The 27,101-nt window shown below is 42.3% G+C and overlaps 1 protein-coding gene across 2 annotated transcripts in view; it reads right to left on the bottom strand.

Moving 5' to 3' along the window:
* The window catches only part of CEP112 (centrosomal protein 112), a 507,150-nt gene that overhangs the window by 46,038 nt on the left and 434,011 nt on the right, over nucleotides 1–27,101 (bottom strand). For both annotated transcript variants that reach the window (XM_060252333.1, XM_060252332.1), the window contains exon 24: nucleotides 15,197–15,286. In XM_060252333.1, coding sequence (XP_060108316.1) covers nucleotides 15,197–15,286 — 90 coding nt within the window. The remainder of the gene's footprint in view (nucleotides 1–15,196; nucleotides 15,287–27,101) is intronic.

The raw sequence follows: 27,101 nt of genomic DNA, 5'->3' as shown, positions 1-27,101 counted from the left end.
GATACATAGAAAAAGAGTGGAAAATAAAAGGACATTGGACAATTTTTGATAATGATTAAGTATAAGAGGGAGGAGGATATGAATTTTGGTTCTTATTAATTAAGGGTACCTTTAATAATAATGTTTTAAGTATAGTACACCGGTGGGGGTCAAGTAACGGGGGGAGGGGGAGGTAGAAAGTAATATATGGGATAGAGAAAAAGTAGTTATTAAGGATGTAAGAAATTGAATATATTACCATATGTTACTAATAAAAATTGTTTTAAATAAAAGGCTTTTGACAAGGCACCTCACCAATGACTCCTGATTAAACTCAGGAAACCAAGGATGCTTGTGAAGAGCTCCAAGAGGATCTCTACAAATTGGATGAGTGGGCAACAAAGTGGCAGATGAAGTTCAGTGTTGGTAAGCATAAGGTGATGAACACTGGAACAAAAATTTCCCAACTTCCAGTGTAGGCTAATGGGGTCTAACCTTATTCAGACTGAGAGGGAGAAAGATCTTGGAATTGTACTAGATATCTCAATGAAAGTATCGACCCAGTGTGCTGCAGTGGAAAAAAAAAAAGCAAACTCTGTGTTAGGGATTATTAGGAAAGGGATTGAGAATAAAATGGTCAATAATGTAATGCCCCTGTAGAGACCTATGCTGCAGCCTCATTTGGAATATTGTGTACAGTTCTGGTCACCATACCTCACAAAGGACATCACAGAGCTGGCAGAAGTACAGAAGAGCGCAACCAAGAGGAAAGGGTGAAGACTCTGGGACTAAGGGGGAGACATGTTAAAAGTTTATACAATTATGCATGGCATGGAGAGAATGGACAAAAAGAACTTTTCTCCCTCTCCCAAAATACTAGAACTTGAGGGCATCCAATTAAGCTGATGATCAGTAGATTCAGGACAGAAAAAAGGAAATATTTCTTTACACAGTGAGTGATCAAAATATGGAATTTGCTGCCAGAGGATGTGGTGATGGTCACAAGCATACACATCTTTAAAAAAGAATTAGATCAGTTCATGGAGGATAGGTCTATCAGCCATGGTGACTAAAGGGAACCTCCATGTTCAGACGCAGTAAATTTCTGAATCACACAGCTAGAATGTATCAGAGGAAGGCCTCTGTCTCTATGCCCTATTGTTAGCCCTCCAGAGGAACTGATTGATCACTGTGTGAGACAGGGTGCTAAACTACTTTGGTCTGATCCAGCAAATTTCTTATGTTCTTATTACTATTATTTATAATTTACTGCCTATATTTTCAAGAATATTTCTTGGCAGAGCAATGAAGATTCATGGGTACAATTAGCAGCTTTCAATGAAAATATTCATAATAAAGAATCCAAAAGCAAATATAAAGCAAATTGTGCTATTCTGTTTTAAAAGACCAAGTACCTGAAACAGCATGGAAAAGCAGATACTTCAACAGAGAAGCAGCCTTATTATTGCTGAAGCCCAGGTCCTCATCCTTACGGAAAGGAAAGAAATTATAAAGCTACTAAAAGCAAAACACATGCACTTTAAAATGATAATAGTGGCTACTAAAAGTACTGATTGGAGTATCTGATATGCTATGCCCATTCACCTTAAGCTAAATTTTGCACAGCTCTGCAAATGAAGGAAAAGAAAAACATTAACAACCACTAACTTCAAGTGCTGATAGGTTTGCACTGTATTTGCCCCTTATTTATGTCTGCCCCGTGAAAAGGCAAATGTGAGCCTGGCATTTATGCTTCTGATATGGGAAATAAGGACTCTTGCTCAGTTTAGTGCATTGCCAAGTTTTTTCTTAATGCACTGAGCTGACAGCACAGGCATCTGCTATACAGTGAAACCATGCTGTTATAGGATTAGGGTGTTAGCAAAAATATTTCAGCTTCCTGTATTAGTGCACATGCATGAGATTTCTCATGAGACTGTCCTACAGCTTGAGGCATTTAGCGCAGTCCCATCACACAGTGCTTGATCCAAATGCTACTTTAACTACAGGAAAAGTTGTTCTCTTCTCCTGTAATGATGCTTATTTCCCCATTTTTCTACCTAACTCACTATTTTTTTTTCTTCACTAAACAGCCCAGTGTTAGAAATCTCAGCCTTAATAGGTTACAACAATTTTGTCCCTGTTCTCTAGAGTGAACCCACTATTTCCACTGTTTTTATGCTATCAGATACCCCACAATGATTTACAAATGATTTACAAAGAGTATTGTAATGTATTTGAAGACCTTCAGGCACTTTAAATGTGCTGTACAAATGCTAAATATCTGGGCAATGCCCAGTTTAGTGTAGTGGTTAAGTGTGTGGATTCTTATCTAGGAGAACCAGGTTTGATTCTCCACTCCTCCACTTGCAGCTGCTGGAATGGCCTTGGGTTAGCCATAGCTCTTATAGGAGTTGTCCTTGAAAGGACAGCTGCTATGAGAGCTCTCTCAGCCCCACCCACCACACAGGGTGTCTGTTGTGGGGGAAGGAGATTGTAAGCAGCTCTAACGTGCTGATTCAGAGAGAAGGGCGGGGTATAAATCTGTGGTCGTCTTCTTCTCCTCAGTGGTAAAGCCTCTGTTTGGCATGCAGAAAGTCCCAGGCTCAATTCCTAGCACCTCTAGTTTAAAAGATCTGGCAGTAAGTATGAAAGACCTCTGTCTAAAACTCTGGAGAGCCACAACCAATCTGAGTAGACAATATTGACTATGATGGCCCAGTGGTATGATTCAATATAAGGCATGTTCATATATTCATAATATGTCCTATAAAAAGTTTTAAAAGTGTCTCCAGTGTAAATAGGAAAAATATAAATAACCGAAGCTGCAGTACATCTTCTGAATGTTTGAATATTGGCATGACAACAGCATTTTATCGACAATTCACTCTCTTCCTTTTAACCAGCTTTATTTGCTCCTTTCAGCTTTGTTTACATGCCTTTTCTATCTCCTTTATCCTCTCTTTACACTTGCTGTTTCCAACTCTCAGATCATTTCAACAATCTATTCTTTGCTATTGTATTGTAGCTCCATGCTTACCTTTGTATCTCTCCAGGACAGTGCCTGATGAAAGTTTCAGCAACAACTCTCTGTGTAGTTATCTACTTTGTGGTCCTTGCTGGCAATCTGCATGCACAGGAACACTTTACAGAAGTATTATGAAAACAATGGAATAAAAAACTGGAAAAGTTTAACTATCTTCTGTTTTCATTAACTGTGTCATTAGTGCCTCCCACTGCCATGCATTCATACAGCACACCACTTTTCCCTGATAGTATGTCTCCTCATCTGCAATAGGGTTGTTGTAAAGATTACAGAGGAAATGTATTTGAAGATCTTCAGGCACTTTAAATGTGCTGTACAAATGCTAAATATCTGGGCAAAAGCCAGTCACGGTGGCCATCTTTTCCAAATCATGCAGACATCCAGATAAATGGAACAAGGGAACAATCCTGCAACTGTGTCCACTTTAAATGTCTGCTGTAGTCCTTCTAACATCTAGCAAGGGCATGCATAGGCACCAGGGAAAGAAAGGGGGGGGGGGGATCCTTTTTTCCTTTGTTTGCTGATCTGGTGCCGAGCTAAAGTATGCTTTTAACTTTTCCTTGTTAATAAATATTTTAATCTTTTGATGCTGGTGGTTGATCTCTGTACCACATAGTTTTTGGGACATGCTATTTTGCAAGGGGCTTCCCCAGGGAGGAGGGAAGCAGTCAGTGTGCAAGTGGCCAATTCTCCAGGGGAGCGCCAAAGCAGCATTTGGTCTCTGTGGTAACCAGGCACTGGGTAACAAGAGACCTTAAAGCCAGGCCTCAGAACTAGGAAGGAAAATGGAGAGTCCTAAAATCAGCAGGTGATGGCAGTGAATACCTTAATAGAAGAAAGAGAATAGCTCCTTCTAGGAGGTGACAATCCAAAGGAGGGAGTGGGAAGAACAGAGTCTGCAAGTCATGAAGGCTTGTTCCATCACAAATACATATACTGATATTCCATTTTTTATTCCTTTAAGAATAAGGAAAAAAGAAAGGGGAAATCTTGTACTTGATGTTTTGATCTGTGCTTGGGTCTTGCAACTACAGAATTCTAAATGAAGGACAGGGCATTTTGTAAGAACAATGTTCATGTTTCCTTTAAGAACAAGGCATGGCAAATGTTTCCTATGATATTTTAGCAACCAAAATTTTCAAAGAATGCATCATTGATGTCTGAGAACAAATATATTTCACTGGCATGGATACAGAAAAGTTAGGACAAACATTGTAAGCAGCCAACTGTCATAAAAATTAACTTAAGCAAGTCAGAATAATAAACATTCAACAGCAAAATTCAATAAGTACTATTGAATCACAACTCTCTTGCAATTATCACTCCTGTTTTCATTTAGCACTTTGGAGTTACTTTTTACTTTTTAAAGTGGGTTTCACTCTATTTCTACAGAACCCCCACACATATGAATCTCCCTTTAATTTATTTCAAAAATTGATATAAAAGACTTGGAAAACAGTATTGGAACTTGCTCTGACTCTCTCAGTTATGTTATATATAGTTCATTTTCAATATGAGCCCATCTCCCTTCCCTTGGTGGATTGCCATAGTTTACAGAAGGAGCTCCAGAAGAAGAAGAAATATGGTGATTCTGCAAATTCAGACTTGAATTCCTTTTTGATGAGTGCCTGTCCTAAAGCCATATCTGCATAGAAGTCTTTCTAATCAGAATCTCCACTTTCAAGATCCAGCTGATTTTACTACTATACTTATGTATTGTTCCCAACTGTTTCACTGCCTTATGAGCCTAGATTTTCCTGTCCTAACAGAAAAGTCTTGTGTCTTTATTTTCTCTTGTAGAGGAAAACAGATTAAATCTGACTAATGGAGCTCCCAGTCCACCCTCCTCCCACTTTAAACAGTTCTGTGAGGTTCCAGTTTTGACTGGGATGACAGCATGTTGGAAAGGAAGTTAGCCATTCTTCCAACACCATTTTCCTAACTTGAAATGCTCCCCCCCCCCAGCTGATTCACTGGATAAATGTACAGGTAGTAACCAATGTTCCCTCTAAGTTCCCTCTAAGTCTTGTGAGCAAAAATTCTACTTTGTGAGCTACTGGCATTAATGTTGTGAGCTACTGCATAAATTATTGTGCTCTGGGGCCATTTTTCCTGAGGTAAGACAAAAAAGTGTAAGCTGGAGACCAAAATTCTGTGAGCTAGTTTGTGCTAATTCAGCTTAGAAGGAACACTGGTAGCAGGGGTCATTTTGTAGAAAAATAGATGCTGGAACTCATCCAGGGACTGTTATGCAACTGCACCTACTATTCAATGGACAAGGAGCTGGAACTCTCAGGAGGAGGTGGAGCTCTCAGAAAGGTTCAGCAGTTGTGCTCCTGTGAGCAGGGCCGGCCCTAGCTCTTCTGGCGCCCTAGGCAGCAGAGCTCCGCCCCCACCCCAGTCACTGGGCCTGCTACCTACGCACGAGTAGCCCCGCAGATGCCGCCTACCCATGAGTACGCACGGGGCTACTCATGAGTAGGCAGCAGCCACGTGGATATGCTAGAAGGGCTAGGGCCGTCCCTGAGGGAAGGAAAGGTGCGGCAGTGACTGGGAGGGGTGGGGTAGGGCAGAAAGGGGAGGGAAGGGAAGAAAAAGTGAGGCAGTGGTGGCAATGGAAGGTGGGGGTGGGAGTCAAGAAGAAAGGGAGGGAAGGGAAGGAAAAGTGCAGCGGCAGTGATCTGGGGGGTGGGAAGGGAGGGAAGGGAAGGAAAAGAGTGGCGATGGGGGGCGGGTGGGAAGAGAAGGAAAAGTGCGGCGGTGGTCAGGCAAGTGGAGGCTGGGACTCTGCGCAGGGGGGGGTGGCAGCGGCGGAGAGAGGGGCAAGCTAAACACTTGCCTAGGGTACTGGAGGGGGGGTCGAGAGCCCAATTTTCCACCCCCCTCATCTCGGCGCCCTAGGCAACCACCTAGTTTGCCTAGCGGGAGGGCTGGTCCTGCCTGTAAGCTCCCACTGAATCCGAAGCCTGACTGGTAGTAACACCTATACTTCTATTTCAAGTGAGTGTGTCTGTGTGTGGATGCTGGAACATCATTCACAGAATTCCCTGGAGTCATTTATTACAGCTACTGTTTCAAATAGACACTTCAGGCAAAGCTCCCTATTGATTCTAAATCATATGCTATAACCTAGATATTCCCTATAAATGGCATATCTCTGGGTATATTTTGTCTTAACTTGTGCATGGACATTACTCCAGCTACTTCCACATGGTGTGGGAAAAGCTTTCCCTGATAAGGAAGCAGAAGTGATTGGGCCAGCAACACATGGAGATGCTGTCTGAATGCTTTGTCCTCTTGCAGCTTACCGCATACCCCTTTTTTTGGGGGGGGGGGGGTATTTTTGGCTCCCCAAAATATATCCAGGATTTTTCAGGATATTGGAAAAATAGGTCCTTAAAAATCCTGGAAATGTTCAGAATCAACTGGGAGCCGATGTTTGCAGGTTTCCAGGGCTGTTTCCCCCCTCTTTGTTTCTGGGTCTCCCATTGCTTGGTATGGACTTGCCAGGCTGTTTTTTGTAAGGTTCTGTCACTTTCAAGGGATTTGTTGTTTTTTAAAAAGTTTGTTCTTTGGTGAAGCTGGGTTGGGTTTGCATGATTTTTTCTTTCTTTCTGGCATTTTATTTTGAGATGTTTCTGAGATTCATGGGTCTTACATAGTTTTAGATTCTCAGGTTTTACATTGGTTTGGTTTAGTATAGCAATAGCTTCAATAGCATTCCTATGGGGGAAATGCTCCAGTTTTATGTTTTGTAGGTTTTTCCCTCTCCACAGAAAGCAATGGAGAATGGCTGGGGGCACCTTGTTCAGGGGTCCACAGAACTGGACCCCTTGTTCCAGTTCACTTAAAATATGGCAGTTATTTAAAGGACAGGCACCAGCAGTTCCCCTGAAATTGCAGTACCAGTATCTTTAAAAACACTCTCCAGCCCCATAGAAAGATTCTCCATACGGAATAATGTCACCAAAAATATTGGAAACCCTCCCCCCACCCCCCACTCCAAAAATCTAGAGCTGAATACCATACCAATATTTGAAATAAGAGATACCAAAATATTTCAGTTCCAATATATCTGGATCTCAAAAAATACCCCCCTTTCTTTTCTTTTTGCTGCACACCCTAGTCAGAAGAAACACTGGATAGGACCTAATACTGGATAGGACCCAATAGGTTATCATACAGAAGAAATGGAGCAGAACATAATCCAGAAAATGTTAGATACATTCTGTTAAGTACTTTCTTCCCTGCACAAGGAAGAAACATGTTCACGTTTGGCAATTAATGCTTGATGTTTTCAGGATACTCTTCCAAATTTTAACTATTTTGTATTTTCTAAACACATACACCCCTATTTTGGTGAAAACTAATGCTTTGTATGCAATTAAGATGACGTTTCAGCTAAATTTCACTTGCCTGAGGGGCAACTGATACATTACCCTGCAGCTGACAGTTCCCTGTGCCTTGAACAGCTTCCTTGGCAGGGGGCTCTTTGCTTCCAAGAAGGAAGGGGAGGGGAGTTATTCCTTTCCCTATGACTTGTTTTCTTTCTGAACTTTCCTCTCCTCAGCTGCTAGTACCCCTGCCAACATTTTGGACCCATTTTACAACAGAGGGGCTGTGGGTACATTGTTCCTTGTGGCTGTCATGTAATCTGTAGTTTGCCCTTTAGCAAAGCTGTCAAATATGAAGACAGACTCAGAGATGCCTCATTGAAAAACAAGCCAAAGATGGAGAACTAAGATACCACCCAACAAGCAATAATTAGAAACAGCCTTGTGTTTTTAATTGAAACTTTTTTCATGTCTTATTCATTTGTTTGTTGTTGTTACAGAATCAAAACACAAGACTTTTCCATTTAATGAAAAACAGCAACCACTTAAACCTGTATTTTTCAAAAATCTTGACTCAGTCTTGTTAAAAGCCTAGGAAATGGTCTTTTGCAAATACTGCCAAGTCAAATTTTGAACCTTTATAAAATGTGGTATCAAGACAATGCCATTTGGTACAACTAGGAGAGAAAGTCCCAAGGAAGGTCCTTGTTGGACATAGCTGTTTAATCAGCTGATCTCAAACTGGTCACTATTACTGCCTCTTTGCAAATCTGATGTGCATGTAGCTGGTCTGCCAAAGAATTAACAGTAAAAGGAGCAGTCATTTCACCATTATGTTCATTGGAGAGGCAGTAAAACTAAGAGATTAGCTGCCACAGGGAATACAGATTCTTTTTGACAACAAAACAAAAGCCAAGAAAAAAGCCACCAACCACCCCCAAAGCAGACAAACAAAAACTCTCCAACAACCCAAATTTGAGACTCCTTTCTTGGGTTTAGCTTGTTCAGTTTTAGAAAAGCTGCATTAGTGCAAGTTAACATTTGGGAAAGTACCTGATTCACTCATTAAAACATTTCTATAGTACTGAGTTAGGGACCTGCAGAAATAATTCAGTAATTCAGACTGATTTAACAGCTTAACATTCAGACTGATTTAACATTCAGCTACTTGTGTCCTAAGACTAGAGTGAGTGACAATAGCAGTAAAAATATTTACACTCGGAGAAAAAAAACACAATCTTGAAAGAACTCAGTAATTTAAATGGCTTGTATAAACATTCTTTTATCTTAACTCAAATACCTTCTAGCTTGGCTAGTCATAGGCTGCTTCCACATGGTGGCAGGGTTCTTGTTGATGCTGCAAACGCAGAAACATTCACAGCAACTATGAAACTTCCACATGGCAGGTTTCCATGCCCCAATTCCAAACAGCTGACATTCCCCGCCCCCACTAGAGGGCTTTCCCTTAATTGGTAATTGACATATTGCTAAGTGAAGTGCTATTTTAACCGTAGAAAACTGATAATAAAGAGAAAGATGACATATGATCCCCTCCACCTCTTTGTCCTCCAATCTGGCACATCAGGACTCTACCACTTCATTTCTGTTCTGTTTTCTGCTATGTAAGTGTATAATTGAATAATAAAGCATTACATGGTGCCTAGTTTGGTGATACACACATACACACGCTCACAGACCAGCTTTTACAAACTAGAAGTAGAAAGCATCTAACATGCAACATCAGAGCATCACTTCTAAAATGCATTTCAGGACCCTGCATTCGTTTTCCCCCTCTCCTCTTCTGAATTTAACCTGATATATTTTTAATGGTGTAGGATTAAATTATAATAAATGACAGAAGAAAACAAAGAGGAAGAAAACAGAGGAAGCCACCAGAGAGGACAAAGCTCAGAGTGAGCTGAGGTTGACCAGTGAGGCTTGCTACAACAAGAAAAGCTTCTTCAGCTATATGAGGAAAAAACACAAGGGGCGTTTTCACACAGAGCTTACCGCGGAGCGACGTCCCTCTTCACCGCGCAGCGTCTGCGCAGATTTCCCACCAACTGCTCCGCAGAACCAAGGAGTGCTGGACCTTTTGCGTCACAGATGTAAACCGCTAAAACCCAGTTTACGTTAGCGACGCAAAAGCCGTGGCTCTTCCTGGTTATGTGGAGCAGCTGATGGGAAATCCGCGCAGACACTGCGCGGTGAAGAGGGACGTCGCACCGCGGTAAGCTCTGTGGGAAAACGCCCAAGGTAAAAAAAGTGACAGTTCAACTGTTGGGCCTATTTTACCTCAGTCCCCCCCCCCCCCCAAAGAAGAGAACTGGCTTATTGAGAGATGACAGCAGGCAAGGCTGCTGATTGACATACAGAGAGGTTGTTGAGAGGCACCTGGCTACACTGGATGAATACAAATCCCCTGGGCCAGATGGTTTGTGCCCAAGAATGCTTGAAGAACTTTCTGGAGAGCTTGCAGAGCCTTTGTCCATCATCTTCAAGACCTTTTGGAGGATGGGGGGGGATGTGCTACAAGACTGGAGGAGGCCAAATGTTATCCCAATATTAAAAAAATTGAGGGAAGATGACCCAGGAAATTACAGTCCAGTTGATCTGACCTCTGTCCCATGGAAGATACTAGAGCAGATTTTAAAGGGGCCAATTTACAAGCATCTGAAGTACAACTTTGTGATCTGGGGAAGTCAGCACACATTTGTACCCAATAAGTCCTGCCAGACCAACCTCATTTCCTTCTTTGATACACTGACAAGCTTACTGCATTGAGGGAATGCTGTTGATGTTGTTTATCTGGATTTCAGTAAAGCTTTTGAAAGGGTTCCCCATGATGTTCTGATGGGTAAACTAGAACAGGGGTCCCCAACCCCCAATCCGTAGCCCAGTACCGGTCCGTGGCCAGTTAGCAACCGGGCCATGAGTTGTATAATTATTTCATTATATATTATAATGTACTAATAATAACAATAAGACATTGGATTTACATCCTGCCCTCCACTCCAAATTTCAGAGTTTCAGAGTGCCTCACAATCTCCTTTACCTTCCTCCCCCACAACAGATGTCCTGTGAGGTGGGTGGGGCTGAGAGAGCTCTCCCCAGAAGCTGCCCTTTCAAGGACAACCTCTGCCAGAGCTATGGCTGACCCAAGGTCATTTCAGCAGCTGCAAGTGGAGGAGTGGGGAATTAAACCCAGTTCTCCAAGATAAGAGTCCACGCACTTAACCACCACACCAAACACTTTAGAAATAAAGTGCACAATTGTATCATCCCAAAACCATTCCCCACCCCCCGCCCTGGTCCATGGAAAAAAATGTCTTCCACAAAACCGGTCCCTGGTGCCAAAAAGGTTGGGGACCACTGAACTAGAGGACTATGGACTGGCCTCAAAATGGATAGGAAGTTGGTTGGACAACTGTACCTAGCAGTAATTGTCAGCAATATTTCATCTGATTGGGAGGTGGTATCCAGTGATATGCCACAGTTCTGGGCCCAGTTCAACATTTTTATAAATTATCTGGAAGAGAAGGTGGAGGGGCTACTCATTCCTGATGACATGAAACTGGGAGCAGTAGCAAATACACCGGAAGGTAGAGATAGAATTAAATGAGAACTAAACACACTGGAAAAGTGGGCAGATGTAAATAAGATGCAGTTCAACAAGAATAACATCTGGGTAACAAAAATTAGAAGCACACATATATTTCTGGGCAGCACTGTGTGTGAACAAAACCTTGAGGTACACAGGTGGACTGTAAACTAAATATGAGCAGTCAGTGTCATACAGCAGCAACCCCCACCCCTCATGCTGTCTTAGAGTGTATTAAAGAGGCATAACATCCAAATCGCAAGATGTCACAGTCCTGCTGTACAATGTATTGGTCAAGCCACACCTGGAGTACTGAGCACATTTCTGAAGGCCTTACTTCAAAAAGGATGTGGACACAATGGAGCAGGTATAGAAGAGAGTGATGAGGGTGATCAGGGGCCTGGAGACCAAGCACTATGGGGAAAGGCTGAGGGACTACAGAATATTCAGTCAAGAGGAGATGAGATGAGAGGAGAGGAGAGATTGGATTTATACCCTGCCCTTGACTACCCAAAGGAGTTTCAGAGCAGCTTACAATCTCCTTTCCCTTCTCCTCCCCATAACAGACACCCTGTGAGGTGGGTGCGGCTGAGAGCTGACAGAGACTGCTCTCTCCAGAACAGCTTCTGACAGAGTTATGACCTACCCAAGGTCATTCCAGCAGTTGCAAACCCAGTTCTCCCAGATAGGGGTCCACACATTTAACCACTATACCAAAGAGGAGGATGGAGGGGACATGAGTGCTCTCTTTAAGTACTGAAAGGCTGTCACTTACAGGAGAGCGGGGAGCTGTTCCTGTTGGCAGCAGAGGAAAGGACTCAATAATGGGTCTAAATTAAGGGTGGGAAGATACCAGCTGGATATTAGGAAAATTAAGTGTAGTTCAGAAGTGGAATCGGCTGCCTAAGAAGGTAGTGAGCTCCCCTCACTGGCAGGCTTCAAGTACAGGCTGCAAGAACATTAGTCAAGGATGTTTTAGACTGATCCTGCATTGCACAGGGGGCTGGATTAGATGGCCTATATAGCCCCTTACAAGTCTATGATTAAATTAATTAGGAACTTCATATTTACACACATGGATCCAACAGTGATTTCCACAATCAGAAGGGATTTTCATCTGCAGAATACAGCTCCCTTACTTTCCCCCTTCTGCTGTAACCCCAAATATTCTCTCAAATTCTTCAGGGGACACCCAGGAACAGAATGAGGGGAGAGGCAGAGGTAACAGAGGCAACAGAAAGGGGGAATCAGCAAAAACCACCCCCTTTTCTAACATGGAAATCTTCCATTAGATCAGCCATTGCTTTGCTGACACTTTGCTGACAGAGTTCACAGGAAATAGTTTCTACATGCTGAAAGTTAGCTCCCCCATGACACTGTAAAAGACATAATTATGAACACGAAAAACTAGGTCTTTGGGTTTCATGGCATAAAGTATGCAGAGGGCTGAATAGCTGGTGGGTAGCTGTGCAAGTACTGACAGGCTGGTGGTTTCTCTCCTCTGAGCAGTTTTATAGTATTTTGGAAATGGGTTGCACTTTCTTTTTTGGAAAAGGAGACAGAAAATTGTGACAACTTAATAGATAAATACACGCAAATTCATGCAGCACTTAAAACGGCACTCCCTTTGTGAAGCTGCTTTGAAGAGGGACCACAGCAGCCAGCTATTCAAACGGACACTACTACAAAATCTGAAGAACCTGTAAAATTGAGGAAGTGGTGCTTACATTTGAACAGGAAGGGTGTATGTGTGGGGGGGAGACTGTACAAGGTGCTGCTTTAAGGCATGCCTGTTCTCACTATTAATATCACTACCGCTTGCTTTCATTATTAAAAGGTGCAACTTATAGGTAGTTGTGAAAATAACAAAGGATTATGGGTTTCAGATAGCTGAGACACGCAGGGTATGAATTCAGGAAACGATCTCGAAAGAAAGAACGGGATGGCTGCGTAGAAACCAAAATCTCTAATGTAGGGCAGGGCCTAAGGGTTTCTGGAGCCCTAGGCAAATTATGCCCTGACCTGGATAGCCCAGGCTAGCCCGATCTCCTCAGATCTCAGAAGCTAAGTAGGGAAGGTCCTGGTTAGTATTGGAGACCATCAAGAAATATCAGAGTTGCTACACAGAGACAGGCAATGGCAAACTACTTCTGAATGTCTCTTGCCTTGAAACCCTATGAGGTTGCCATGAATTGGCTAAGACCTGATGTAAAAAAAAGCCAATTATTACTTTGGTGCCTCACCATAACCAAGGGAAGACAATCTCTGTTTTCTACCCATTTTTCTTGTTCAGGTCCTGCCTCATGGAGAGTGGGTGCAACTAGGCTCCGGGCCTGAAAAGTCAAGGCTGTCCAGGGGCTGTGGCTGGCCTTCTTATGGGCCACTACTGGGCAAAAGCAGATGGCTTTTGGGGTCAATGGGCTCATTCCCTGCCTGTATCACATGAACAACTTGGCTATGTTGGCTCTTGAGCTGCTTCATTCCCCACTGACCCCATCTGAGTCCTTCCAAGCTTCCTTCGAAGGAGGCTGGGATGGGCCCAGGCCTCCCAGAGCTCACTCAATTGCCTGCAGTCCCCTCTGCCTGCCCAGGAAAGTTTAGCCAGAGACTGAGACTGAAATGGCCCTCTCCTCTGGGCCTTGGCAACTCCTCAGAGGCTTTTGTGTTGCGATTGTTCCAGCAAAGGATGAGGGAGTAGAAGGGAGTGGGCAATGGCACCTGAGAATCGGTGTACAGTTGCCAAGGAGCTGCTGAGGAGGTTTCTCTGCAGAGCTGGAGAAGAAAGGATGGGGGGGGGGGCAAAGGAAGGAGAAGGGGCAGCTGAAGCCAGCTACCCAATCCCCAGATGTCTGCCCTCTTGGCCAGCTGTGCTCCTGCATGACGAGGATTCAGTAAGGATTTGGATGGAACATCCTGCCTGAGTGAGGAGGCGAGGGGTCTATTAGGATTCTGTTCTGATGTTCATGGCAGTCCCCCCCCCCTCCCCACCGACCCTGGATCACCTCAGGAAACAGCAGTATGGAGCACTGAAGGGCAGGCAGCTGGCAGTGCCACAGTGCTATGTCCCACAAGCGAGGAACAGTCCATGCCCCACTGTGGAAGTGCTGGCCAGGTGCATTGGCACAGGTGTGCCTGAAGATGTGAAAAGGCTAGCCTGGCCCTGCACAGAACAGTAAATGCTTTGCTAGTCTTCAAGTTTACCTAGCACTGATAAAAAAGACAACACAAGGATAAAAAGGGTCCATAAATTCAGGAGAGCAAAATATTCACGTAAGGATTCAGGTACTGGAAAGATGGCTAATTTCTCAAATGATGTACCGTACCTCTTCTTCAGAAAGGTTTTTGTATGTGTGGGTGTTACAAGTGGAAGTGCCATAGTGCTTACTCACAGAAAGAGTCTATGAGATTACCTGATTACAACTATTCTTGTACATCACTCTGTCAAACGGACAAAGGAAAAAGAACATGGTGCATATTTTGGCCTCAAGTCAAGATTTGAAAAGCCTCACCAATGGGTTTGTAATGTAACACATATATTAATCCATGGCTTAACAACAGGGATCTGTGCTTTGTTTAAGAAGAGGTCTTATTTTCTTGCCTGGCACATTTAAGCATTTCTCTTAAATCATATGCCCCCTCTCCTAATCTGTAATAAATGAAACAGTTAGCAACTGTTTAAGATTTTCAGGTAATCACCTGTAAATCTACAGTACAGTTCACCAGGATTCAGAAACTCAAATGATCTAGAGCTCTGATTTCATCATTCAAAATATTCATCCTATCACAGTTCATTTTTGAACCACTTAATACATAATGAAAGGCCAAGGATAAACTGTACAGCCAATTATTACTTTATGTCAACTTGAACATGTATTCAATTGTATTATCATTCTTAACATGACCTACTGCAGTCAATACCTAAAAAATGAAAATGCAAACAATATTGGCATTTAAAAACAAATGCATAATTTAACATCTAAACTATCAGTTTGAGAGAGACAGCACTGGTTAAGAATTTGCCCATTAGGTACTGACAGTATAATCCCTTTTTATATATAACCCCCCCAAAATAATAATAATAATAATAATAATAATAATAATAATAATAATAATAATAATAAAGTACTGTGCATTTTCAGTAGGAGTTGTGGTTTTGTCTTCAAGCAAGAAAATGTTTTCATATATATTTAGCCTCCTAGCCCATGAGCAGAAATCTATCAGAAAATAACATTATACCTGTTGTTGTGTCTCCAAATCTCTGTGTTGCAGTTTCTTTCCCACCAAGTGAACCTGACTGTGATAGTTTTCAATCTCATCTTGCAAACCCTGAAAAATATCAGTTCAAAGCAGACATGAACTTTCACAAGACCGAAAGGAAACCATGTAGAATAAGTGCAACATCTGGTAGCAGTAGGGTTGCCCGATCCAACTCAGGAAATATCTGGGGACTTTGGGGATGGAGCCAGAAGCAAGGTAGTGACAAGTACGATTGAACTCCAAAGGGAGTTCTGGTCATCACATTTAAGGGACCACACTCATTTCAAATGCCTTTCCTTCATTGGAAATAATGAAGGATGGGAGAACTTTCTTTTGGGGCTCAAAGAATTGGACCCTCTGGCTCAATCTTTTTGAAACTTGGGGGTGGGGAGGTGTTGAGGAGAGGTGCCAGATGCTATGCTGAAAATTTGGTGCCTCTACCTTGAAAAACAATCCTCCCAGAGATCCACTATTCCCTATGGGACCAGTTCCCATAGGGTACAATGGAGCACCCAGCAGACATCTCCACCCCCACGTTTTGGTAACCCTGAAGTGGGGGGAGGGCCTCCAAACCAGGCGATGCCCTACCACCAACTGGGAATTGGCAACCCTAGGTAGCAGAAGTAATGGATCTTCAACATTCCTCAACCATAATTATCAACAATATCTAACACTTTGCAAATAAGGTTCAGCAAACCTTCCTTTTTTTAAGTAATAGCTTCCTTTCTAAAGCAGCGATGATAGCTATTTTTATTCCATAAAGCTCTAATCACCAAACTGTTCACCATGAAAAGTATGTCAGGAGGAAAAAAAACAAATTAATGCAAGGTTCCTGTGAAATCAAGGTGCCTGCTGCATCTCTGCATGATTTGCAGCTCTAGCTTTGCCTTCCTCTGGGAGTGAGTGGATGGTAATTCAGTCTTGTCTCTCCATTCGGAGCGGGGCACTCAGCCACTCCAAATACAATGCTGCAGCTGAATTATTCTTCCTCAGAGGTTACTGTGCCTCGCATTTCTGTATGAGCAGTGAATATTGTAGTGCCACTAGATTTAAAAAAATGAGTGCCCACCTCTTTCCATCTATTTTCACTAGAGTTTTAGTGGGTGTGTTTGGGGGGAGGGTGTATTCAATTAATGAAACTGCCCAGGAGTTAAACAGTTTTCTATCCTATTTCCCCTCGTGGTCCTGATCCTAATCACTTGTAATTTAGTTTAAAACTACTGGAAAGATCCCATCATGAATCTTATTTATTTATTTATTTATTTATTTAGACAGTCTTTCCCAAATGGGCTCTGAGCGGGTAACAACAGTCAATAATACAAGGTTAAAATCAGATTCACATAATAAAACAATATAACAATCTAAAAACAAGCTTTAATTCTGCAGTTGATGGTATCAATTGCCTCCAAAGTTTCATCAGTTGCCTTCAAGGTCTCATTTGTTTTAACCTTGAAGAGTATCGTGGGATCACCACCCCATTCTGTATTAAAACATGCAGGATACACAAACCAAGAAACATAGGAGGCCATTTTAGAGCTTATGGTCCAGTAGCACCTCCTTCTCAGCATACAAAAGTTTGTAATAAACTAGAAGCATCTAAAAGAACTTGTGCCACAAAGATTTGACAGAATCTCCTCTTGTCTTTCTTTGACAATAACAGAATAATGTAGGCTTAAATCAGTATCAGGATAAAATGGTTATTCAGATAAGAGAAGTACTTGCGATAAATTCTGCAAACTTGTTTTGAAGTAATGCCAGAAGTTAACTTAAAAGTATTAAGCTGTAAAACTTTAACCTATCGTGATGCAAAGAACTTTAATCAACACAAAAAACAGCTTCAGATCTGCCAAATTTCATGTTGTTATATATTATACACACAATATGTCATGTAATAGAAGTCCTCCATAAAAGTGCAGTACCGTTTCTTCCTAAAGGAACATAGAGAAGTTAAAAAGGACCCATACCATCTTTTAGCCCTTGGGGTCCAGATATAACTTTTTCACTAAAAGATACAAAAAGGGCAGCCTTTATTTCTGCAGGATGCTTACCTGAAACATACATTTTTTTTATATTCACACAGTCCCCTTTAACACAACACAGTATAAACAACTGATAATTGTTTGATTGCCCAAGTGCCTCAGATTTTCCCTCTTCCTGCCAAGCCATTCCAAGAAACTATATTGTACTATATAAATATGTGTCATTTGGGTTTCGAAGAATGGGGTTAAAGTTTATGTGAAATTGCAACAAATGGCACACATTTATATAGTACAAGGGAATTTACCATTTCTATTCCTCCACATCACAGGAAAATATAAAGGGGGGAAGAGGTGAAGAAAATAAATGGAGCTTTTACCCCCTCTCCCACAATAGTTGAGGACACCCAATGAAATTGGAGGGAAAGAAGTTTAGGATAGACCAAAGGAAATATTTCTTTACTCACCTTGTAGAATTCACAGCCAGTGGAGGCCATGAGCACAGATAGCTTTAAAAGAGGCTGGACAGATTCATGGAGGAGAGATACACTGATGGCTACTAGGCATGGTGGCTGAATGAAGCCCCCATATACACAAAAACTCTGAATACTAGTGTTGGGAGGACACATTAGGGGAGGGACTCAGCCTCTGACCAATTCCCCACTTGCCTTGTTCTGGTCTCATTGCTCCTTTTCCTGCAGCGCTTCTGCTGGATTTCGCACAAGCTGCTCTGGAGTAGTGAGTTGCCCCACCTCTTTTCAAGTTCCCTCCATGGCAAGCAGAAACCGGTTTTCAGAGGATTCTACTTGCCATAGAGGGAACCTGAAAAGAGGTGAAGCAAGTCATCACTCCAGAGCAGCGTATGCAAAATCCAGCAGAAGTGCTGTGGGAAAAGGAGCAACAAGACCAGAACAAGGCGAGTGGGGAATCAGTCTCTGTGGCCTTTTTGTTTGGTCCTTCAGGGCCAGTTATTGGCACTGTGTGAAACAGTATCCATCAGGCTGTACTTGTACTATAAACTCTACTCCCTCAAACTAAGGCTGACATATTTGCTTCTGGGCAAGTTTTTTGAAGTCTGGGAAATAATGCTATCCACATTTCTTTCATTAATGAAACCAATGTCTTTGTTGAAACATTATTAATGAAGATTGTTTGGATGCACCACCTCTTTATAAGGCAGCTAAAACTATGCAAAAAAAAAGTGCAGGGAATTCAAGTTATCATGAAAAAATGCTGTATATTTATTTATTTATTTATTGTATTCAATGTTTAGCCCACCCTTCCCATAGAACGGGCTCAGGGTGGGTTACATTAGAAAAACAATCCACAGTAAAAACCAATTTAAAGTATATAAAATCTAAAATTACAGAGGAACAATAGGTACTAAATTGGCAAATTCTACCTCACAGACATAGCTTATGGTCCAGGTCCATCAGGTCTTTTTTTTTTTTCCAGATAGAAGGAATTTTATTGAACAAATAATTTCATTACAGTCAACATTAAAAATATATCAGGTTATGTTATACAGGATTTTGTGGTAAAATATCAGTATTCATATGATAAGTCACAACTGGAAACCAAGGTATCACAATTTCCCCCCCAAAAGATTGAGGAGAACAATTTGAGGACTAATAAACCATTTTTGTTAAAATGAAATAATCCCATATTTTATCCTTCCAGTTACTCAAAGATGGAGGTTTTTTATCCTTCCATTTTGTAGCTAGTTCAGTCTTAGCTATGGATAACCATATAGATATAATCTCTCACCTACCATTTTCAACCACATAATCAATCCAACAATCAAGCACTATCAAAACAGGATCAATTGGCAAATTAACACTCAGCACTTGATTTAACACTGAAACAACACTTTTGCAGTATTGTAAGATAAATGGACACAGGCGTAAAGTATGCAGGGGCTGGGGGGCTGCAGCCCCCCCCCCCCGATTTTCCCACCCGGGGCTAAGCCCCTGCTGGGCAATCAACACAGGACTTGGGGCTTCAAAGACATGAATGGGGTGATAAAAGCTGTGTGTGATTTTCCCTCTGAGCTTCAAAGTCACTGAATGACTCTATGAATTACTTAATGACTTTTCAACCCAAGCTCAGCTTCTTAGAAATGCTAATTGAGCTTCCCCCATGCCAGAGGCTAGGTGTCAATCTTCAGCTACAGACGTCCTTCAATACAAAAAGAAGTCACAGCCCTCATATCCCAAACTAGCCAGATCTCATCAGAATTTGGAAATTACACAGGAATAGCCATGGTTAATGCTTGGAGGAAAGCTGAGGCTGCTGTGCAGAGGAAGACAGTGGAAAACCACTTCTGCTTGTCTCTTGCCTTACAATTCTCATGAGGTGGAAAAGAAGATGAACCAATCAGCCTTGGATAGGGCAGCAATTGTCAAGGTAATAGTGACACTCCTTCCCTCGCCACTTTTATGCACCAACAGTCAGACTGCAGGCTCTCTTTGGTGGTGGATTCAAAACACTTGCTTGGTTCCAATTTACATTTGGGGGGAAGGTGAGATTGAGTGTGGCCATGAAGATCAGAGGCCTTTAAGAACAAAATTTGAGGCCAGTGGCACCTTTAAGAACCAACCAAGTTTTATTCTGGGCATCAGCTTTTGTGTGCATGTACACTGTTTCATTTAGATTGCACACACACTTATTTTATCTGACATGAGCCTTTTTTTGCTATTAATTATTAATCTTATTTATTGTTTTGCTGCTGTTGGTTTTATGATGTGAGCCATCCTTTACGATGTGAGCCCATTTTGTGGGTAGGGCAGGATATGTTGAATACATGAAATTAAATGAAAGTTTGATTTCTGAGTATAAGTGAAAACTGAATGATTTAGGTGTCAAGCCCCAGTATCAGCAGCAGCTGTAAACTGTAGCATATACTAAACCCAACATATAGTAGGTGACAGCCAGTTTGGTGCGGTAGTTAAGTGCTCAGATTCTTATGGGAGAGCCGGGTTTGATTCCCCACTCCTCCACTTGCAGCTGCTGGAATGGCCTTGGGCCAATCATTACTTTTGTAGGAGTTGTACTTGAAAGGGCAGCTGCTGTAAGAGCTCTCTTAGCCCAACCTACCTCACAGGGTGTCTGTTGGGGGAGGGGAAGGTAAAGAAAACAGCGGGGGGGGGGAAGGGAAATGTTCCCCTAAAGCTTTTCTGTATTACCTTTTACTGTCAAATTTGTGACCATTAGTTTGTCCTATGCATATGATATGCATATGATATGTATATTTGCAGATCTTAAAGTGACTATTCTAAAAGTGAATTTCAAAAACAGGACACAGCAAGAGACCTCTGAGATACCACTATAACTGCCAGCCAACTCCCACCTTTTTCTGGGTTTGACCCGGTCCATGGGCATTGTTGGGGGGGGGTGTTCCCTAAATTTATGAGGAGGGAGCTTCTCCATAAATTCATAGGTAGTGATAATGGAGGCCCCTCCCTGTGATGTAACTGGCTCCTCCCTATGATGCCACTGGATCAAATGTTTCTGGCTGGGCCCCAGCCCCTCCCCCCCCGAAATTGAAAAGCCCCTGAATGGACATGACCACCAATAATGATAAAATGATGCTGTTTGACCGCATTGTTTAGGACAAAAAGGAGATTCCAAAGCTTTGGATTTATGTAATATTGGAGGCAGCAAATACCATCATAAAACTAATTTAGCTGATTGGAATCTCACTGAAAAAATCTTAGAGCAAAAGCTAGTAGATGACCAGATTTTTAACCTAGATTCCTTAGTGTTTTCCCTAAATCTGCTTCCCAATGTGTCTGATACAAAGTGCTATTTTCTTAATCTTGAGTTTAAAATCTTGTATAATTTAGTAATTAGCCCTAGTTCTTGCTCCTCCTTTTTGAATAACAAACATTCCAAATTAGACATTTCGCGTTTGGTATAGACCTCTCTTAACATCGTCTCCAAACAATGCTTTATTTGTAAATAATTGTACCATGGACTTTTACTATTCATTTTATTTTCCAAAGCTAATTTCTCTATAAATTTGCCCTTATCCCAAAAATGAGCAATACATGAGAAACCTACTCTTTTCAAATTTTGAAAAGGATAGACATCATATCCCGGAGCATAACTGCAAAGATTTACTCAACAAAACCTCCTGTTTATAGTTTTAGTCAAACATGGATTCCACAAGCAGTCATACAAGAACTTTGTTGAAAGAAGAAACGTTTCTATTTCCGCCCAATCAGGAGGAGACTCAGAGGTTGCTGCTTTCAACCAAAAGCTTATATAGCTGCTTCGTAATATGCAGGTCTTATAACACTGGGATGGAATGAAGAGGGGAAGCCAGTAACAAGTGACATCCACTGCCTCAGCTGAAAGCCTGGCAAAAGAGCTCTGTTTTACAGGCCCTGTGGAGTTGAAGCAGATTCTGCAGGGCCCGGATCTGCAGGGGAAGCTCATTCCACCAGACAGGACATCTCTGGGGCTCGGTATCACCAGAAGTTGTTGGGTTGCCAATCGTAAAGACCTACGGGGCTCATACAGGGAAAGGCAGTCCTGTAGGTATGCTGACCCCTGGCCGTATAAGGCTTTAGATGTAAGTACCAACACCTTGAACCAGATCTGGTACTCAATGGGTAGCCAATGTAGTCCATGCAGCACAGGATGGATCCATGACCATATAGGCGACAATGTCAACATCCATGCCGCAGTGTTCTGCACCAGCTGGAGTTTCTGGAGGAGGGTCAAGGGCAGCCCCACATAGAGAGAGTTACAATAATCTAGCCTGATAGTGACCATCGCGTGGGTCACTGTGGCCAGGCTGTGGGGGGTGAGATATGGGACCAACTGTCTGACCCACCTCAGATGAAAAAAGGCTGATCTGGCAGTGGTGGTAACCTGGGCCTCCATAGTCAGAGAGGCATCCAGAAATATCCCCAATCTCTTCACCCTTGACATGGGCTTCAATGGAGCCCCATCAAAGGATGAGAACCTGATCTCTGATCCCACCCTCTGTAACCTAGGCACAGGACCTCCGTCTTCAATGGATTCAATTTCAGCCGACTCTGTTGCACCCAACTGGCCATGGGTTGCAATGCCCTACCCAGTTCCTCCGGGGCCGAATCTGGGTGGCCATCCATCAGCAGATAGAGCTGGGTGTCATCTGCATATTGATGACACCCCAGTTCATACCTTTGGATAATCTGGGCAAGAGGGCGCATGTAGATGTTGAATAACATTGGGGAAAGAAATGCTCCCTGCAGCACACCACATTGTAATGGGTGCCACTGGGATAGTTCACCCCCAAGTGCCACCCTCTGTCCCTGACCCTGGAGAAAGGAGACCAGCCATTGTAGGGCCAGCCCCTATATATCCCTGCATCGGCAAGAGGGTGGGCCAACACTTCATGGGTGACTGTATCAAACGCTACTGACAGATCAAGAAGGATCAGCAGTGCTGAACCGCCTCGATCCAGATGCCTCTGAAGATCATCCACCAAGGTGACCAACACCAACTCCATCCCATGGGCAGGGCGGAAGCCAGACTGGAAGGGATCCAGGACATAGGCATCCTCCAAGAAAGCCTGAAGCTGTGTTGCCACCACCCTCACCACTACCTTGCCCAAGCACAGCAAGTTCGAGACTGGGCAGTAGTTTGCTAGGACCATAGGGTCCAAAGATATTCAGGTGAGAGAGACAAAAGATATTGATTCAGAAATTAATGTGCCCTTTTCTACAGTTAATATAGATCTTCCACTCTTCAAGAAGAACAAATTTTTAAATTCTATTAAGAAGCATAATAGGTTTTTTTCCCTAGGAGCCTAATAATACAGAATCTCCTTTGAAAACTAAATGTAGGATTAATGCTAAAAGTCATTATTCAGCAAAAAAGGGGACTGTTTACATTTCAAGTATTAAATGAGACCTTATGCATTTGTTTTATGAAACTAAAAATTCATGTTTAAAACCATAAAAAGTACAATTCATAGACTATAGATTTCTGTTTATGGAATGTGCCTTATATTACAGCTGTTAAATATATTAATTAAGCTCAAAGATCTGAATTACATAAGTTGTTGACATGTTTTCAGCAAGTGAAAAATTGCAGCTGCAAAACTGTTCTAGACAAAAGTACTGAACAGGTGAGGTGCCAGAAGATTGAAGGTGGGTGAATGTTGTCCCCATCTTCAAGAGGGGAAAAAGGAGGATCCAGGTAACCACTGACATGTCAGCTTGACATCTATACCTGGAAAAGTTTTAGAGGGGATTAGATAAACATATGGAGCACAGGTCCATAAGTGGTTATTAGCCACAATGTATTGATGGAACTCTGTCTGGGGCAGTGATGCTCTGTATTCTTGGTGCTTGGGGGGAGGCAGCAGTGGGAAGGCTTCTAGTGTCCTGGGCTCCCTGATGGACCTCCTAATGGCACCTGGTTTTTTTGGTCACTGTGTGACACAGAATGTTGGACTGGATGGGCCAACATAACTTCTCTTCTGTTCTTATGCTCTTAGAACAAATCATCAGTCAGTCCTGGAACATTTAGAAAGGATGGCTGTGATTACTAAGAGCCAGCATGGGTTTCTCAAGAACAACTCATGTCAGACTAACCTGATCTCTTTTTTTGAGAAAGTTACTACGTTGCTGGATCAGGGGAATGCTGTAGACATAGTTTATCCTGATTTCAGTAAGGCTTTAGATAAGGCTTCACATACTATCCTTGTTGACAAGTTGGTAAAATGTGGTTCAGATCCTGTTACTGTTAGGTGGATCTGTAACAGCCGGCAAATTGCACTCAAAGAGTGCTTGTTAATGGTTCCTCATCCTCTTGGAGAGGAGTGACAAGAGAATCTGACAAGTGACAAGGATCTGTCCTGGGGCCTGTTTTTGATCAATCTTTATAAATGATGTGGATGAAGGAACAGAGGGAATGCTTATTAAATTTGCAGAAGATACTAAGTTGGGAGGGGTTACAGATATAGTAGAAGACAGAGACAGGACACAGAATGATCTTTACAGGCTGGAAAACTGGGCTAAAACCAATAAAATGAATTTTAACAGGGATAAATGTAAAGTTCTGCATTAAGGTAGGAAAAATCCAATGCATGGCTATAGGATAGGGGAGACTTGTTTTGGCAGTAGTATGTGCAAAAAGGATCTAGGGGTCTTAGAGGACCAAATGCTGAACATGAGTCAACAGTGTGATGCGGTGGCTAAAAAGGCAAATGCAATTTTGGGCTGTATCAACAGAAGCACAGTGTCCAGATCACAAGAAGTGATGGTTTCGCTTTACTCTGCTCTGATAAGACCTCACCTGGAGTACTGTGTTCAGTTTTGGGCACTACATTTTAAGAAGGATATAGACAAACTGAAATGGCTTCAGAGCAGGGCGACAAAGATGGTGAGGGGTCTGGAGACCAAGTTCTATGAAGAAAGGTTGAAGGAGATGGGTATGTTTAGCCTGGAGAGAAGGCAGCTGAGAGGTGATATGATCTCTGACTTCAAGTACTTGAAGGACTGTCATGTATAGCAGTGGTCCCCAACCTTTTTGGCACCAGGGACTGGTTTTGTGGAAGACAATTTTTCCACGGACCGGGGAGAGGGGATGGTTTCAGGATGATACAATTGTGCACTTTATTTCTATTAGTTTGGTGGGTTGGTTAAATGTGCAGACTCTTATCTGGGAGAACTGGGTTTGATTTCCCACTCTTCCACTTCCAACTGCTGGAATGGCCTTGGGTCAGCTATTGCTCTTGTAGGAGCTCTCTCAGCCCCAACCACCTCACAAGGTGTCTGATGTGGGGTAAAGAAGATTGTAAGTTGCTCTGAGACTCTGAAATTCGGAGTGGAGGGGCAGGATATGAATCCAACTTCTTCTTTTTCTTCCATTGTAATATATAATGAAATAATTATACAACTCATGGCCTGGTTGCTAACAGGCCATGGACTGGTACCGGTCCACAGCCCAGGGGGTGGGGACCCCTGATATAGAGGATGGTGTAGAATTGTTTTCTGTTGTTCCAGATGTAGGATTTAATGGGCTGAAATTAAATCAGAAGAGTTTCCGGCTAACATTAGGAAGAACTTCCTGACAGAGCAGTTCCTTAGTGGAACAGGCTTCCTTGGGAGGTGGTAGGCTCTCCTTCCTTGGAGGTTTTTAAGCAGAGGCTAGATGGCCATCTCACAGCCTGATCCTGTGAATTTAGGGGGAGGTATTTGTGAATTTCTTACATTGTGCAGGGGGTTGAACCAGATGACCCTGGGGGGTCCCTTATTTATTTATTTAGTAGATTTATATCCCATGGCAAACATAAATAAATAACAATTAGAACCCAACAATAAAATAATAATAAAACAGTATCAAAACAAAACCAATAAGATAAAAATACAGCATAGGCAGTGCGGGCACATTTTACAGATTAAAACATATAAGAACCTAAGAACATAAGAGAAGCCATGTTGGATCAGGCCAACAGCCCATCAAGTCCAACACTCTGTGTCACACAGTGGCAAAAATTTTTATATATATCGGCCCAAGATGTGATAGGATGGTAAAATGTGGGGAGGACAAACAGATGATATAATCAATAGGGTAAGGATCAACTCCTTCCAACTCTATGATTGTATGATTCCTTTTCCTTGTCTTTAGAGACTTGACTTGCATTATTCTTGTAAACACTTAAAAAGATATCCCCATTAAATTTGTTTTCAAATGACATGTAAGCATGTTTGCAGCTGAGAGTCTCTACTATACTTGACCTTGCAACTGCTTTGTGCTTTGTGCTAGCCAGAGAGCAAGGAAGTAACATTTGTGGCTTTCCAACACATATAATCCATGCTTTGAATAGGCATTTAAACTCTAAATGGGATAAGCTCTGCTGCAACAACACAGGTGCACATTCATTTGATTTTGTGACACAAGCTGAAAAAAGATACATTATCACCGATTCCGCAGTAGCTGTTGCTCCACCCTGGGCTTTTGTTTTTGTCAGATCAAGTGATTGATTCCTCACTAGTTGCTATGAGGGCACATTTTGACCTGTGGCTCTCTCCAATTCTCCCAATCTTATTTTTTAAAGATATGTAAGGCACAGGGAGAACTGGAGGGAGCCGCGGGTCAAAATGCCTGCATAGCGACCGGTGGGGAATTGATAACCTGATTTGACGAAAGCAGAAGCCCAGGGGCGGAGCAACAGTTACTACAGAATCAGTCTATATGATTTAGTTACATATTCAGTGAGTCCCTTCCAACCAAGTGGAAGAATAATGTTTTGCAATTAACAGATTGTTACCAAGGGCATGATGAACATGAAATTATGCATCCTTTGGATGGCTTCCTTCAATTTCCTGTGATTTTATACATGTTGGAATACTCCACCCATGCAATTTTCCCACAGATGATTCTACCATCTATAGCACTGCAGAACTGAAAAACTAAAAGGAGAGCAACCAAGATGATGACCAAGTTGGAGCACTTTCCCCACGAGGAAATGCTGGAGTCTGGGACTTTTCAGTCTAGAAAAAGGAAAGTTAAGGGGAGGCATGATAGGCATTTATAGAATTATGCATGGGATGGAGAAAGTAGATAGAGGGAGCTTTCTTTCTCTCCCCCCCCCCCCCCCAAATATTAGAACTTGAGGGCACCCGATGAAATGGTTGAGAAACAGGTTCAGGACAGAAAAAAGAAAATCCTTCTTCACTCAACTTGTGGAAATTACTGCCAGGGGCCATAGAATCATAGAATTGGAAGGGACCTCCAGGGTCATCTAGTCCAACCCTCTGCACAATGCAAGAAACTCACAGATATCTCCTCCTAAATTCACAGGATCTATAGAATTCCTGATTATAGAAATCTTTCAAAGGGGATCTGATAATTTCCCCTTTGCATCAATAAAGACAGGTTGCTTACCTGTAACTGTAGATCTTCTA

Source organism: Heteronotia binoei, chromosome 13 (assembly GCF_032191835.1).
Source record: "Heteronotia binoei isolate CCM8104 ecotype False Entrance Well chromosome 13, APGP_CSIRO_Hbin_v1, whole genome shotgun sequence".
Taxonomy (NCBI): Eukaryota; Metazoa; Chordata; class Lepidosauria; order Squamata; family Gekkonidae; genus Heteronotia; species Heteronotia binoei.
This window is presented reverse-complemented; position numbering and strand designations above follow the sequence as displayed.